Source organism: Ctenocephalides felis, unplaced genomic scaffold (assembly GCF_003426905.1).
Source record: "Ctenocephalides felis isolate EL2017-DRISC unplaced genomic scaffold, ASM342690v1 CF-g0.4_SCAFFOLD_01886, whole genome shotgun sequence".
NCBI classification, from domain to species: Eukaryota; Metazoa; Arthropoda; class Insecta; order Siphonaptera; family Pulicidae; genus Ctenocephalides; species Ctenocephalides felis.
This window is the reverse complement of record NW_020538040.1, coordinates 186921023-186939793: the sequence shown is the minus strand read 5'-3', so window position 1 is coordinate 186939793 and position 18771 is coordinate 186921023. Positions and strand designations below refer to the sequence as shown.

General features: G+C 32.9%; 1 protein-coding gene across 1 annotated transcript; it reads left to right on the top strand.

The window, feature by feature from the left end:
- Positions 1 to 1695: 1695 nt before the first annotated feature.
- On the top strand, positions 1696 to 3651 carry LOC113376417 (leucine-rich repeat-containing protein 24-like). The gene is made up of 2 exons (XM_026616318.1): positions 1696 to 3340; positions 3383 to 3651. The coding sequence occupies exons 1-2, from the start codon at positions 1696 to 1698 to the stop codon at positions 3649 to 3651; spliced, it is 1914 nt and encodes a 637-aa protein (XP_026472103.1).
- Positions 3652 to 18771: the final 15120 nt, after the last annotated feature.

Genomic DNA, 18771 nt, shown 5'->3' with positions numbered 1-18771 from the left:
GGTCTTTATGGTGTGCAAAAACAAACGAGTCATAACAAACACACAAACACAAACGTTTTCTACTTTTTGTCTCGAACAATTCAGAATGACTTGAAAAGTTGAGAAAACATAAAATTAGCGAAAAGAATTTTTTGGCCAAAACATATATGTACTTCTTACCGCAAGTTAAATAGGGTAAAGTGGTGCACAAAAGGACTAATTTGACTTTGAGCAATTATATCGTGAAAACCAAATGAACCATGTCACAACAAATACCACATTTCAAACAAACAATTATCTGACTACTATGTTAAAAAAAATCATTGTAGAAAATATAAATTTAATGGATGCATTTTTACAGAGATAACACTGTAAATAACCCTGATCGAGTATTTTGCCAGAAATATTTATCAGCAGAGTTGGAATAACTATTTATTTAATTTATGTCTTGTAAAATTGCTTCATTTAACTTAATTTACTTTTTTATTTGCATTTTTTTTATTTTTTACGTCTTTGCCAGAATTAAAGTTCAATTGGATCTTTTTACCCTACCCATGACATTTTATAGAGGTTATATAAAAAAACGGTTGAATTTAACTCAAAATTAACAATACATTTTATAAAGCAATTGAATAACAAAAACTTAAAAATTATATTAAGGTCTTGTAAAATAAACAAAAGTAATCACTAGCAAAAAAACTAACAACAACGAAAGAAAATACTTTCATTATGAATTTTCAAACATTGCCATTCATCTTGTGATAGCGACTTGTTCATGTTCAATGTGATGGCTAGCTATACACATTTTTCCCTGTACTGATTTATGAGATATCGGCGATAGATCTTTTTACTCGAGAACCTTTAAGCCCTGCTCTATTCCTACATATTTTTACACTCAGGCAATTGATTTTTGAATTAAGTTAATTTCCTTTGTGTTGATTTTGTCATGCCAGTTAATAAAACATCAACATAAAAGAAAAATGTAAAATAAATACTTCTTATATTTACGCGTTACATAGCGCACTAGAGAGTAGACACTACGACTTTATATTCGCTTGTTTTATTCTGTCATTAAAAAAGAAGGAAGAGAAAAATAGAATTTTAATTAAAGAGCTTTACTATGAAATATTAAAGTTTTACAAGACTTCATTAATTTGCGATTAGAGTAGTTTGATGAGAGCGTAGATGTCACTATGACATGATCATGCAAGAATGGGCAAATAATCTTCAACTATATATTAATGAAAAACAATTAAAAAAAATAATTAATATAATTTAATAATTTTATTTTTCATTATATTCTTATTTGACCTAAAAAATAAAAAAAAATCATTATCATGACTCTATTATATAAAATATTGAATTACCATCAGAGTTTTACGTTTGTCTTTTTTAGTTGTGCACAATAATATTTTTTGAGTACAACTCATCGGGCTGACGGGGTTAAATGTTCGTCACATACACATACATTTTGTAATTTAATTTAATATACATATGTATAAACAGAGTAATATTTGTTTAGTATATAGTTGTCTTTCCCGTGACCATTTGTACTAATATATTTTTTTATTTCCAGGATTCGCTACGATACAGTGGAAATTACTAAGTGGAAAACTGAAGTCGATACCAGGCGTTGAGCCCGACACGGACCCTAGGCTGGTTCCTAGGCGTTCTATAGTGCGGGCCCCATGAGCGGCGCGCAGTGCGTAGCCGGGCATGGGGGCCCTTGCAAAGCCGCGGCTTTGGCCGTGTGCGTTGCTGTGTGCAGCACTTTGGACTTTAACCGCAGCAGATTGGACGGACTGCGCTCCAGCTTGTCGATGCAAATGGACATCGGGCAAAAAGTCAGCATTGTGTCCACGCGCTGGACTGACTGCACCGCCCGCTTCTCTTAGTGCAGACATTCAAGTACTTGATTTAACGGAAAACCAAATAGAGCGTTTAGCCGCTGCAGCATTTAGTTCATTAGGACTTTTGAATCTTCAACGTGTATTTCTTAAATCAACCGGACTCCGAGAAGTTCATAAAGATGCATTCCTCGATTTACGGATATTGGTCGAGCTGGATCTATCGGAAAACGCTCTGGAACGTATACATCCAGCTACCTTCACCGGTAATGATAGACTGCGAGTTTTGAGTTTGAGCGGAAATCCGCTAAACGAATTAATAGCGGAGCAATTTCCCGTATTACCCCACTTACGAACTTTAGATTTAGAAGACTGCCGTTTAACATATGTACATCGCGAGGCTTTTGTACATTTGGGCCAACTTGAATCATTAAACCTAAGACGTAACCGATTAGAGAGTTTATCAGAAGCTGCATTTCTGCCAACAGGGCGCATGAAAACCTTAGCATTAGATGGTAATCCATGGAGATGCGATTGTCATCTGCGAAGATTTCGCAATTGGTTTCTAGCCGGAAAGCTGCCATCTGCCGCCCTACATTGTGCTGACCCACGTGACTTGCGTGGTCAATTGTGGCAAGATGTACCAGCAGAAAAGTTTGCTTGTCCCCCAGAAGTTTTACTAACGGATCGCTTAATACAAAAGGAACCGGGTGGTAATGCAACGTTCGGATGTAGAGTTCGAGGCGATCCCAGACCTACGGTCACGTGGTTATTTAACGGCGCTCCACTTGCTGGTGCAGATGCCACAGATTCTGAAATACCACTTGTATCACTTGAAAATGGACTTCAAGATACGTGGATCAACGTAACTCTTTTTAATTTATCTGATGTAGATGCCGGTGAATATTCATGCTCAGCGGAAAATTCGTTAGGTTATGCATCGCAAAATTTAACATTGAGTTTACCAGAAATTGTTGCGGCCACAACATTGAGTGCAGCACCCTCTTGGCTGTTACTTGCGGGAGCAGTATGTGGCTCAGTTATTGCAGCTATTGCGGGAATTACTGGCTTAGCTTGCGCAGTTTATGCATGTGAAAGGTCGGGACGGCGGAAAAGGCATAGACGAAAAGCCAAAATACAAGGTAGTGCTAGTTTTACGGACCAAGAGAAAAAGTTATTAGACGCTAGTATAACAACCGAAAGAGCATCTGGAGCTGGAAGTTGTGAAGTTTTAGGCGGACCGCGAGACACCGATTTGGCTGAGCGTGTATCGCCAACGCCATGCGGTCCGAGACCTGTGCATATAACAATCGAAAGTCATGATAGACGTGATCCTCTAATGGCATATCCGGCTACTTTAGGACCGCCGACGCGTGTCTTTCCACCACCGCCACCAGAGTTCTCTGCTGGGGCTTTTGGTAATATTTTCATATCCGTATCTGTAGCAAGAGATGGAAATGTAGCGCCGTCTCCGGACGGCAGACGTTTTCCAGATCTGTTAGACATTGCGCCGCGTCCTTTAATATCGTCTATTACGCCAACAGCCATTCCCACAGAACGTGCTTGTTGCGTGCAAGCACCGTATGCGACTTTGCCTAGACGACCGACATGTAGAGCCACTGTGGTCGATCCTGGACTACCGATCGTACCCAGAGCGCAATATGATAACATGGGACCTCGAGTAACAGCAGGCGGAAGCTCAACGCTATCATTACCGGGTCCCCCTGTGTCCCCAGTGCAATCAGACCCTCCGGAGGTGCCCCCTGCGCCACCGCCGCCGCAGCAAGAGTGTTCCACTCACGCAGAAGGATATGTTTCCCTTTAGCCGGGACTTAAATTATGGAGTAGAAACTTTGTAAGAACTAATACACTGTGAAAAATAGCTTGGTGTCTGTGTACTTTTGTGAAAACTAATAAATGTGAACAAGCGAGTGCATCACTAACTGTTGCAAGTGTCTACGTGTGTGAATTTTTCTGTGAACTATAATGCGATGACTGTAGAAAAATGTATGAATAAGAAGGTTCTAATGATTGATCAGTATAATTTAATAGTTCAAGCACCCATTCATTCAAATAGGCTAAATCATAAGTAATATTGACATTGGGGAACATATTTGATAAAGCTTTTAGACTATAATCGATTTCAACATGAGCGTTCCAATATATAAATCATTTTTCATGACTCTCACTAATATATCATGCACTTTTTCTAAACTGAATCAAGCATAATACTACATCATTTTCAAATGCTAAACGTGTACACAGAAGTGTCAAGAAGCCAGCGAACGATACACTTTTAGTATGTGACATTTAATCTATTTCCACGATGTGAGTGCGAATAACAAATAGCGTTTACAGACTCGTCTCGTCGTACGGCGCGGCGCGGCGCGTTAAACCTACTCGACATGAACGATCTCTTCATTCTCTAGCAGATTAGCACCGAAACCGATTGATTTACAGACCGAGGCAAGTTTGCACACTTCCCGGCACGGTACTGTAAATCCTCAACGAACACTGGTTATACAGAAGGGAGGAATATAACCCTAGCAGTTTTAGCGTTAATTCAGTTTTCTCATCCGGCGTCACGTATGGAATCATTCCGAATCTGGATTTCTTCATTTAAATCCAGGTAACACCGCGCGCACGAGGCACGCCGAAAATCCAACTTTGATGTTTGTCTCTATCTTTGATGTTTACTTATAGTACGACTTCACAACGTAATACCGCGGGCAAAATATCTTACGCTGTTCCACCGGAAAAGTAGAATAACACGAGATTTCCTTTCGCGGCACAAAAGTATTTTCAATATTGATATTGACTCGCACCGCATCGTTTAGCGTTGTTTCTTAGTGGGTACGTTTATTCTCAATATACGACTTTATCAGAATGTAACGTGTCATTTATCGTGTTATACTCTTTTTGCATAATAACTATAAAAATATATGTTATGTATGTGAGATACTGTATCGGTCGCTGGCTCGAACAAATATTTGAAGAAATGTATATTCATTTTGTAATTTAGATTTATCGAACAGAATAATATAGATCAAGATTTTATTTGAAAATTCTTTAACTAGTGTAATAAATCAATTACATGTACATTGTAAAATAGAATAATTAAAATAATATATTATTTATTATCTTAAATTCAGTCTTTGGATTATAATTTTTACTTGTATATAAGTTAACTTTCAGCTTATTTCGTTATGTGAAAAAAAAACAAGAGTGCGCGTAAGGTACACACGCGAAGTGAAACATTTCTGCTATTGTACGAGATGACAATAAAGTTAAAAATATATTCGTCATACAATAATTCAAAATGTCGTTTATTAGAAATATAGTGAGATGAGTAATATATACATTTATTAATGTCATTCACTATGCTAATATTTAAAAAAAAATGATATTATTGGAGAGACATAAATTCAGTCAGAAAATTGTATAAATTTCCTAAGAAAGCAGCATCAATAGTGATGCCATTTCTCACAGTAGATTAGAATAGAGAAATATTCTTTGTTAAGTTCTGTCTATATTAAATATGGTTTTATTTCTATTCATCGTTGTCATCACATTATATATATATATATATATATATATATATATATATATACTTTCTAAGACAAGCGTGAACCCTCCTGCATCTGTAACTGATTTTTTGGAATTGGTGACGTACATATTCTTGTTGATCAACAATAAATATTAGAGCGTAATCTGTCCTGTCTATAATCAAATATTAAATTGAAATTAGTTTGAAAATATAATATAGTAACTATAAATTATAAAATACAAAACTTAAATTTCTTAAACAGCACTACGTCTTTAGATGTTTGATTTTTTTTTTCATTATAATTAATTACGAGTAACGCTGTATTACGCTTTTGATGTTCATTCAATCTAGATTTATTAAACGACGACATAACCATAAATGCTAGTTGGGATGACATTTGACGTTTCGTAATTTCGTGACAAAAGGACCAATCGCATTAACTCGTTTCGAATGACCAATGACGAATCAGTTTTTGTGGCGTATGCGTTCTATATGAATTACCGAGTTATTTATTGTTTCATTGACTTTGGATACGAGTTAATTAGTCATAAATATACTTATGTCTAATCACAATTACTTCATCTAAACATTTCTCACTATGACTACATAATAACTACACAGGTGTTTTTACTGAATTACTGAGTTACACCCTAGTCGCGTCTAAAGGAGTTTTTCTTCAAAAACTTAGAGATCTGTTGTAAAAATGGTTTAATAATAACAAACACATTTTAAATAGAGAAAATCCAGAACCTGACTATTTAATCTCTATATGTATATTTTGTGCAATGTGCTGCCGAGCATCTTAGTGCCATTGAAAAGAACGTAAAGAAGTTATCTTGAGAGAATTTAAAACGTTCGGCGCACCTTGGGTGCTGTCGGATTTGTGATGTACATTTTAGGCAAGTACAACACGAGAGTGCGGCCATAAAACACAAACCGTTGCTGGCACTGCTTTCGGAGTAATATATAATCTTGTAAGAAGTGTCGCCGTGTATCGATTAAAGAGAACAGAATCTCCTATCTGCTATCTGCTCTCGGCTCACTGTTCACTGCTCACTATTCACTTAGGCCAAGACAACCGCAGTATGAAATCGACGAAGCGTTGCTAATACACTAGAATTTTATCATTTCTTCGCGATTGTACATTCTCCGTCGTAAGTCACAATGCTCTCATGTAGAGATCATGGGACACGTAAAAATGGCATAGTATTGTTTTCTAAAATTGGTGCTTTTTTATACATATTTTTAACATTGATCAGAATTTTTTGCAGGTTATTTTGAATATTTGCAACAGTACTACTATTAATTCATTTCTATAAGCTTCATGCAATCAACAACAAAACGGATTACCACTGGATGACCTTTCGACCTCCTTCTATTATATAACTATTGACCAAAATTACCGAATGTTGTTTCCTCTTTATAACGATAAATTGCAATTTATAAAAGCAAATAAAAATAATAAAAAGCAGAACTTAACTATATCAATGTGCTGCACTGACGACAATGCGTTCGACCGGTTTTTCTCTCTCTATGAGAAAAATTAATTATAAGAGTTTCTGTAATACTGATAATTATTTATTGAATCAGCAATGTCTGGAAATAGTTGGAAACATTATTATCTATATTTCTAAGTAAAAACAGAAGTCACAGTTGCTCGACATCATGCTGTCTGAAACACTCGAAAATTAGTTATTTATTCATAAGGTAGCCGTAATCAATAATAATAAATATTATTTCAGATTTTTATCAATAAAATGAGGTACAAGGGTTTAATAATAGGGTAGAGCAAACAAAGATCCAATTTGATAAAAAGCCTGATCTTTTAGATCACTTTTTACGAAAAAACACTCGATCGTTAAATGGTTAAGGAATTATACAGTCTGAACTAAATAAACTACATAACAACACATATATCAAACAAACAACTTTCTATGTTCAATAAAATTCTCAGTTATCTCTTATATATAGAAATATATTTCCTCACCAATTTTCTAAAATTTGTCAACTGTCTCTTTTTGCCCCATGAGCAAACGAGCACAGACAGCCGACAAACATATCTAACGCTTTTTTAATTTTTAATTTTTTTTACGAAATAATAGCTACTTTATTTAACCAATGTAAAATATACAAATTTTATGAGAATATATTTTCCAATGTTAAAATGTTGTAATTGTATATAACCTTAATCTGGTGTTTCAAAAGAATATTGATCATCGGAATTCATTGAAGTTTTTCAACTTAATTTACTTTTTTAATTACTATTTTCTCTTATTTACACCTTTTCTATTGTGAATATACAGTTGGTCCTTTTTAACTCACCCACATGTATGCTTTTTTAGAGGTTTTATTGAGAAAAAAAAAACAGTTGAATCTAACATAAAAATAACAATACATTTTCTGAAACAATTAAATAACGTATACCTATAATTTATATTTATGTATCATAAACTAAATACGAGAGCTCAGAACCAAAAAAAAAACTTTTGACATGAAATAAGGTGATTACATGTCTTTTGTTTTCTAGTTTAAAATAGTATAACTAAAAATTAGGTACTTCTCTTGTTTTTGAGTTAATAATATTGGATTCATGGGAGGTCAATTTATTATTATTTTTTTGTTATTCTCACAATCATTGTCATCCAAAAACAGTATAAATTGCTTGGTTTTTCACAGAATACAAAAAGACTCGAGATAAAATTGGCAATTGGATTCAATGCACAATTGCATTTGTTAGTGAATGTTAAGTAAAATAATTTACCCAATTAACATTTTTCATTTTGTTTAATAGTGTTTTACACATTACCATAGTTGCTACTATGAAACTAAATATAGTTTATGTGTAAAAAAATAATAAAATAGTCTTGTATAACCACATCGCTCTAAAGACTTGCTTAAACCTTCGGACAAAACTCGTGACAAATTACTTTACACACAGCCAATTTCAAGAGCAGGTTTTCTTTATTCAAGATTATATTATATTATAAAAGCTTCGCTTTAAATACACTCATTTATTCCAACCTAAACGAGAATACGTTCTTTAGAATTTCCTCGCGGCCATTATTATTAAGTTTGAATTACAGTTTTAAAGAGAAAGCACCTGACGTACTTTGCTCTCAATAGATTCCTTGAATAAAACATTAAACTACCTGAAACACATGTGAAAATACCTTTTGTACCTAGACAGAAAATAGATTTTCGATTAAAACTAGTCCTGTGTAGGCTTTGTAGAAGGAACAAATCATCGATCGATTGAAAATAATCTAGTATATAAATTAAAAAAACTAGTGGGTCGCATGGCATCGTGCCTTAAGGCAAATTGCTGGAACTTCTTGTACCAAATATATTTTTTTTAAAAAGATTAACATTTTTGAAAAAAAATTACTCTGAATAAATTATATTTTTGAGAAACTATAAATTTTTGACATTGATTTACTTTTACTTTTTTTGAAAAAAAAGACTTTTTGAAGAAAAATTTATTTTGAAATATTTTGGAAATTCTGAACTTTTTTTAACTGCATAGAAACGAATTATCAAAGCGCGTAAGCGCCGCGTCGCCGTCTAACGAATAAACATTGGTACGGAACCCAAAGAAATGTAAACAAAATTTATACTTATTGTTAAAATCTCTATTAAAGATCTGATAATTTAATGTGCATATGTCTAATGATCATTTTTGACCGCCAGATGGCATTTTTTTTTACTTTTTTTGTTAGATCTCCGAAACCGCTAGACCTGCCTTCATAAAAATTTGATCAATTCTTTATCCTATCAATACAAGTATAATTTTTTTTCAATTATTAAAATCGGACGCTTAGTTCTCTTAAAACCTGAGTTACCATTTTTGGCACTTTTTACCCCGTATCTTCGGAACCGCTACACCTGCCTTTGCCAAAAACTAATCAGCACGTCTTCTTATCAGTACGAATTGAATGTTTTTTGAATTATTTAAATCGCTTCATTCGTGTTCCCGGAATCGTCGACGAAAATTTGTATCCGCACATACATACACACACATACATACATACACACACACATACACACACACACACACACATACATCCATTTTTTCTCAGGTATGCCAAAATATTCAGAAACCTCTGAAACGTAAAGATATATAAATATTTTCATTTTCGATTTTTTGCAATTACTATAACTTACCCTACGGGAAGTTAATAATCTAGTGTTGAAATTAAAAAAATAACATAAAATATTTTGCATAAGTGATTTTTTTTGTATGCATGAATGTATTGTCAATCAAACTATTCAATATTTTTTAAAACAGGATTTCTATGCAAGTTAATTTTAAATTAATATTTAGTAACATTTAAATATTTTGTCAATTACAAGAATGGGTGAATAACGAACATTTTTGAAAATAATGATTTTTTACGAAAATTATGAACATTATTTTTTTATTTCTTTGAATTGAGTAACTACCTAACAAATAATTCAAATATTTTTTAATAATATTTTTTTAATTATTTTTTTCATTAAATTATTTTGTTATGTGTAGAACATCCTCCACACATATACACACGACCTGATGTTCTTTTCACATGCAGTAATTATAAAAAACAAAAAGAATTCTAAGTCGCTTTTTTCTAATTCTAAAAATTTACTTTATGGTATATTAATAAGTACCTACTAAATGCAAGATCGTTATTAAAAATCAAGACATTTTCCTTTGTAGTAGGTATCTTCTACAAAGTCTACCTATATCTGTCGCACAAAGCATTCGCAATGTGAAAAGCAGGAGTTTTTTTTTATCTCTCGACGTTGAAATGTTTCGAAAAGTTTTGTTAAAGATATTAGCAGTGAAATAAGCGCGAACGAGGCATGGAGCTAATTAATTCTTTCGTTTTTTGTAGTTAACAGAGAGCGGCATGAATATTCATTGGAACGACCATCTTACAAAGTAGCGCTCTGATTCCGACAGAACCTAATGATTTTTTCGAAACAGGTCAACCTAGACTGATGAATATTAGTCAAATAATTTGGAATAAAACATTCAATGTTTTTTAGTTTTTGAAGGAGAAGTTTATGTTTTCATCAAAAAAATCAGATTCGCTAATTTTATGTTTTCTCGACATTTCAAGTCACTCTGAATCGAAAGAGTCAAAATTGAAAAGTGTATGTGTGTATAAACAGATTTTTAAAATATTATTTCAATTTTACAAAGAACTATAAAGGTACGTTCACACCTAACAAACGAGCACGAACGAACACGACGAACAATAAAATACGAAGAATAACAAACACGAACACGAACGAAGGCGAATCATTCAAAACGAACATAAACTCAATTGATATATTTCTCAAAACAAAAGACTATTCAATATTTTGATGGAAAAGAACATTTATTGAATTGTAGGGCTTCAAAAAATGAAACGAACATAAAAATAATAAAAAGCGTAGAGCGGGGCACAAAAGTCCAATTTGACTTTGACCAACTATATTATGAAACCCAAACTAATTATATCACAATAAATAACACATATCAAACAAACAACGATCTGACTATATTCAGTAGAACTCCCTGCTAATTCATCATTGTAGAAATGTGTATTATTCACTATTATTCCAAAAATGTGTAACCTGGTTCTTTTTACCCTATAGGCGCGGTAAATTGAGACAGCCAGGGGACAAAGAGGTCTAATATATTATTTTTAATTTTAGAGAAATTTCACGAAATAATAGCTACATTATTCAAACAATGCAAAGTATAAATTTTATGGGAGCATTTTTTACATAGATAACACTGTAAATAACCTTGATCTGGTATTTCGTCAAAAACAGTCATAAGCAAAGTCTTATTTAATTCATCTTGTAAAATTGCTTTTTTAACTCAATTTGCTATTTTTTATTTTTTACACCTTTGCCATAGTGAAGCTTAAGTTAATCATTTTTACCTCACCCAGGTATATGCTTTTATATAGGTTATATAGAAAAACTGTTGAATCTAACTTAAAATTAACAATACATCTCATGAAATAATTGAATAACGTATACCAATTGTATTAAGGTCTCGTAAACTAAACAACAGTGCTCACGATCAAAAAACTAACAACCGAAGAAAATACTTTTGTTATGGATTTTTTGTCACCAGATAGCAACGCCGTAAGAATCAAAGTGATGACTGGTTAACATCTTTTTTCCTCTACTTTCAAATACTGTTGTTAAAAAATTTTGACTTTACTCATATTTGACGGTGTGGTACCTTTTTACCTGCGGACATTCAAGTTTCGCTCTACCTCATTTCAGAGAAAGTATTAATGTAATTCCTTACTTCCCAAGGTAAAAGTGATGAAAATATGTAAACTCAATTTCTGATTATGTTAATTTCACCTCAATATTTAATTGTCCTCTTCAAAAAAATTCTGCAAGGTAATTTTTCACGTAAAATTCGTACTGAATGTATTTCTAAAAATCTAACTCCAGTAATATTACCTCATTTTACTACTCATATAATTTATTACTACATTGACAATTTTGGTTCATATATATTTATCTTTTTTTATGTATTTTTTCGACCCGAATCGTTTGCGGCAGACCGCAACATTTGCAAACCATGTCACTTGAGGATTGATCCCCTAAATATCTAAAAAACCACGAATCTTATTTAAAATGATCCTCCCGGAAAATCTGCCCGAAGATAATCTCATAAGTCTTGTTTACAAAGCCGTTGAAATGTATTAAGATATAATTATATATACACATGTAAAGATTACGGTTTTGTGTACATTATAATATAATATAATATAATACCGTTGGGATATCAAAAATTCACACTATTTATAAAAATTCCGAGAGTTTTGTACCCTTGTGTTTGAAAATGTAAAATACATCTGTAATTTGTCTTCAAGTAGTATTCGTACATAAACGTAAAAATTTGTAAGTGTATACTTATTATATACTATATTTGAAAATTCAAAATTTTCCAGAGTTTTCGTACTTTCCAGATTTTTTTTTAAATTACTATTATTTTTTTAATAAAACTTCAATTCTCGATGATTAAATCTACTCGCCTAATGTTCATTTGCAGAATGAAATCTTTCACCAGTTGGCTTAACTGCTACTTGAAAAAAATATCTTAAACTTATTAATAAGAAAGTTTGAATTTGCATTATACATTGCGCTTTTTACGTATCTTTTACCATGTAATGTGACTTTTCCCATTGAAAATATTCATTTATTAAAATACAAGAGTTTCTGAGCTGCACAAAACGAAGCGAGGAGCCACTCAGCTGACAATGAGAGAGCCGGAACTTTAGAAATCCTATTATATTATAAATGCTTGAGTTTGCGGCCGATAGAAGCGAACTGTAAAATGGCATAATACCCCATCAAACGACGACGACAGCTTTGTATAAATTCTACACTGTGCACCACTTCGAACAAGTCGAGAACATTCCGACGATTTTAATTGTTGGGAAAAAATACGGTGGAGACATCACATTTTTAAACACCCCGGTAATAATTTCTTATAAATACAAAAAATTAACTGCTCATGGATTATATTATTGAGATTTGGTTTTGCAATCACGCGTTTTAGACAACTTGATATCAAACAGTAGTCACATCTATTTATGTTTCAAAATATGAGTCTATTGTATGCACTTATCTCACTTTGAAAGTTGAGAACATTCTGCTGATATATGATTTTCTTTTAGTGCTGATTTTGAAACAATAAACTTTTGCACTAATCTATCTAATACCAATTATTTATATTAAGAATAGTAATGAAGAATTATCCCACTAGTAAGTATTTCCGCAATAATATATTTCCACAATGTTAGATTTCTACAAAGGTAAGTTACCGAAATGGTGGATTTTCGAAAGATAAATTTTTGATAGAGTAGATTTGCGCTCTAGTAGAAATTTCTGTAACAGCAGAAAATTTCCACATTGGTATAAATGCAAAACAGTAAAATGCTTTAATAAAAAATATATAAAATAGTAATTATTTCCCCAATTGTAAATTCCGTAAAGGTAGATTTTTGATAGTAGATACTTCTACAGTTGTAGATGTTTCTGCAAAAATAGAATTTTAGAAAAAATAGATATTGCTGCAACAGTAGATCCCTTCAAGAATATTTTTCTTAATATCCAAAATAATAGAGGACTGCAAAATTAAATTTTGAAACTAGTAGATATTTATTAATTTTCTAAATAGTAGATGTCTGTAAAAGTAGTTTTGGAAAGTCCGAAATAGTAAATGTCCGTAAAAGTAGGATTTTACACCACTTTGAGAATGTTGAGAACATATTGCTGATATCAAGTTGTCCTAGGTGGAAATAGAATCTGCATCTTTGCTAAAGCATTTATTAAATTGCTAAACATTGATGCAATATAAATATTATGTACTCAATTTTTTAGAAAACAACCATTGATGCAGATACTTAAATATTTAGAGGTTTTCTGGTCTAGAATTCAAAATATAGTAAATTTCAGATATTTTCAAAATTTAACTATTAAATTTTCTAGAACTATTCAAGATATGTGTTTGATCAGAACAATCCAGTTTTGTTTCCTTTTTCAACAGAATTTTAAACACGTTTGTCTCGAAACTTTTTTTTTCCATACGACACCTGCAATTTCTCAACTTTTCTACTTGACCGATATACTCGAAAATTTTTCAGAGTCTTCCTCATAGATTTTTCCTCTATACTAACTACGCATCATTCAAATTCCGATTTTTTACTATTTTTTTAAAAAATCGAGAAAATCAAAAATAGTTACTAATTTGTGAAAAAAACATTTTATTATTTAAAAAATTAATTTAAATTATCCGTAGTTAATACGAATGCTACTTCTACATCATTCTAGACTAATATTATATAAATATTTTTTCTTCAGAATATTCAGAGGGCTATAACCATTATTATGGTCAAGTGTCAATTTTTTGAGACACCCCAAGTGTCAATTTTTTGAGAAGTATAGTCAAAATATTGTTTTTCTCTTTTTACGTCTTTTCAAAAATCGTATAAAATTTATGCCTCTAGAAATAAGGAGAGCATAGATCCCGGTTTGACCGGGACAGTCCCTGAAATTTCACTTAGTGTCCCGGATTTTTCTCATAGCAATACTTGGACCGGATCTAGATCTTTGGTTCAATTAACAAAAATTATGAAAACAAACTAACATATGCTAGTTTTTATCTAATTTATTACGAAGAAAGTTGAATAAAGTTTTATACAAGGCTCAAAAGCGAAAAAAACATATAGATCGAAGATCATAAGATATACTATAATATCATAAGTACAAAGGTATCAGTTCTTAGTAAAGGACTGCAATGCTGGTTTAACAAAATGTTTCATATAAAAAACTGTTTTATTGTATTCTTAAATAACATTTGTTAGTTCAAAAACTCCCCCTTCGGTTCCGGATTAGCATAACTGAAAATTGCCGTCTCGATTTTGACTTAAAAAAATATGGTCTAGTATTAGATACTAAGGTCGCTTAAGATTTTGTATTGATTTTATTATTTTACTATGTAAAAATTTAATAAACCCTTGATTTTACAAAAGTAATAAATACAAAAGCAAACATTTGTATACGTTTAAATGCCGTACATGTTCCCTATTGTTCATTTAACGGTCGCCTGTATCCATAATTCAGTCGTGTTTCGCGTGCTAACCCGGAACAACGGAGCTCGTCCCAGACGAGCGCGTGTATCGCCGCCGCCGCCAACGTGTATAAAAAATAATCGTAGGCCGCACCTCGTCCTGCCGAAACGATAACGTCCCCGGTTGCTGGAGCAACAATAAATACCCATGTGCCGGCTGTGTAGCGAACGAATTTATAGTCACTAACATAAAAATTTTGGGAATTTTAACGCATTGGACAAAGCCGAAATATGGGAAAGTTATCCATAAGTTGAACAACAGTTTAGTCATAAAATGCAATTTGCCTTAAGGCAGCACGGATTTAACTAGTTAATTGTAATTCATTTAAATCGTCAAAATTAAGGTCAAATGTTGTTTTCAAGGTAAAATGCTACTTAGAACTTTTGATTTTGTACAGACATAGTCTATCAATATTCTGAATGTTCAAAGGTTTATACGCATCGCATGTCAATACTCAAAATGTTGGCACTTCTCTGTAACGAGTATATTCGTCAATCATAGGTAATTGGTTGAATGAAAATTTCTCAGGCATCTTTTTCAAATAAGACTTCAAATAATCGCACGCCGCACCTCGTCCTATCGATAACGTCGAAGCTGTACCGCCGAGGCAACAACAAATACAAACCCCAACTGCGAGGGTGCGCCTCGGCCGAATTTATGGTCATCCGATTGTGATCTAGTGCTACGGGGTGACATCGGCCATAAGAAGCGACAGAGATGTCTTACTGCCGCCCGACATCATTTGATTGGGACCCTGTAATTGCGTCAGCGTTGCAAATCCCGGTGGAGTTTTTATTAACATTTAGATATTTGGAAGGGAGGACGGAATGATACTATTTACCGCAAGTCAAACTTGCGCTAATGATGTCATGGAAACTATAACGAAAACCATTCGTGTTGTTAGAGTAGATTTAACCAAGAGATTTTTACGAACTATCCTGCATTTCATGTTATAGAAATATTATTTGCGCCAATTTTCATTCTTGTTCACGAAAGTTTTTTTTTATAGTTACTATACTACTTATAATAACATTTTTAATTAAATAATAGTGTCGTATGATGTGCAACCTAGAATAACACACATTAACACTTTGGGGACGGCTGAGTGGAAAAACATACACTGCGAGGCACAGGCTATTTTATAAACAATGACTCAGTTTGCATCGAAAAGTTGAATAAATTACATATAGCAGTGATAAACAGTGTTTTATTTTGAAATTAATTTTAAGTTATTTTAGTAGTATTTTTAGCCTTTTTCTTTGCTATATAGTCTTTTTCTTAATATTTAAAGCGACCGATCGCTTTTAAATATGGCAAAACCACTGGTAAATTTTGTGAATTAAGCAGTAGTGAATGAGTTTCAAATAGACATTCATACAGACAAATTTTACGAAATTACTATTCGCACCGAAGATAGTGATGAATGAGATGATGATATTATCCAACCAACAAAAAGAAGAAGAAGTTCGACAAATTAAATAAAGAGCGGAAAGACATTAGCGAATGTGACGATTCTCCTTCAATAATCGAGTTTGACATACATCAACAAACACCCCGACTACAAATACCAAGCAATATAAAACGTGCATTAGATTATTTTATTTTATATTTTACAAATGAATTATTAGACAATATAATAGAAAAAACAAACCATTATGGCAACAAAAAATGAACAATCGTATATTTGAGAAAGAAAAAGGGATTGTATTGTCTGTTCTGACAGAAAAGCACTAGAAGGTAGGCGGCGAACAACATTTTATTATAAAACACGTCAAAATCAACCAGCTATGCATTTTCGAAATCGTTTTGAAAGTTACTATTCTTTATAAAATGATCAAAAATAAAATAATATTATAAATGTATGTCTTTCTATGACCACAAATTTTTATCAAACAAATTGCATAACATACACACTTAAATCAAGTTCACAGTCGGTACAGCAGATTGTTTTGAAATCGGTGCCGTCCCGTAAGTGTTAAAATTTAAAATACATGTATCTACATAGTTTTACAATTATGTTGAATATGTATCCAACAAGGTTAGCAATTCCGATCCCCGTATCTCCGTCCCATGGTTTCTTGTCCCGTGTACCTACGTACCTTCACTTTCGGCAAAGCTTCGCCGGGCGCACGTTACGGTGCTTATTACTTTAAGCTCGTAATCTGATCCAGTGGCAATAACATAGATTTTGCGATTAGTGCCCGCAGGAAAGACGCGTACGTACGCATAAGGCAACCGAAAAGCGGCAAAGAACAAGATCGCACCAGTTAACGAAAACAAACGATTTGCAAGGTGCCCGGAACATGAGTGTTTTTGTCAATTATACCTAAGCGGTGGCGGCGGTGGCGGTATCTTCAAAGAGGATACGTGGAATATTCCTAATGCGTACGTTGGAAAGGTGCGCAAATTTATTAGGAGAATGAGACCAAAATTAAATGTTTCCTGTATAAATGAGTATTATAAACACATAAAATTTACAAAGGTTATAGGTTAGGATTTTTAAGTTATCTTTACTTGTAACACTTATTTTTTTGGATATGGGTGAAAAATATTATATTCAGTACCTAAATATAGACCATTGCTAAGATAAATCGGTTTAATTGAATTCAAACTTTTAAATGCTTGTTAGACACAAAATAGAAAACATTTTTTGTGACTACCAGCACATTGAGAGCCCTCATGGTCCTGTCATTATTGTAAGTTCACTTCGGAATTCGACATACCCAGCTGTAAGTCTGTAAATACTTATATATTGACACTAAAAAGTTGTCTCAAAACCTACATATGGTAGGGTGTCAAGAAAAGCAGGGGAAAGTCCCCGAGTGCCAGACACCTAAGGTTATTTATAAATAAATCAAAAAATATTTCACAAAATGTTTATTAAATTGTGACTTATGTTAGATAACAAAGTTAGAAATCAAACTAAATTAACAAAAACGTAATCTTTGCTAAACCAAAATTAATACTATCAATCAAATTTTGGTAACAAAAAAATGTGATTTTACGAAGTGGCACCTAGCAGTACCGGACTTTTCAAAATAACCAGCATTCAACACATATGTAGCCATCTCTACACTCTGGAATATCTGCACATTTGTGTTTGACAAACATTCTTAGATATTGCAAAAAATCACTAATTATCCATCCTTTTGGCTGAGCCTCACCGATGCTCCCAGCTGGAGCATTCATCATAAGATTTTCATTCTTTGATTAGAAAATACAAAAAATGGGGGTATGTAGTGACCGTTAGCATTCATACAGAACAAAATTAAATAATTCGAATAAATTACGTCCATTCTCACAAGAAATATCAATGTTTACTTTCGGCGCTAAGGGGCGACTTAGTGTCCGGTGCTAAGGGACATACAATTTCGTTCATTTGATGGTACCTACTAAAATTGTTTAAAATATCTAATAATATTCTACCATTTTACGGATAACAATCAAGTACTACTTTTATTTTTGAATGTAACTAAAAGATAAATGCATAAATACACTAGAATTACTGTCATTGATATTTAGGTGACGCCGTGTTTTCGCGCCTAAAACAACAAAGGGTTGCTTCCGCCGTGGCCGTGTGCGTCACTGTGTGCCCCCCGCGCCCCTTTCACTTGTATTTTGAAAAAAAAGATTTATACTCGCTTAAATAATACGGGTTAAATAGAGTGTCCGGCTTTAAGTGCCGTCCGGCGTTACGGGAATTCCCCCCTAAATCTTTTATAAGTAAATAAAACACTATAGATAACCTGCATTCCAATTCAGTCATACC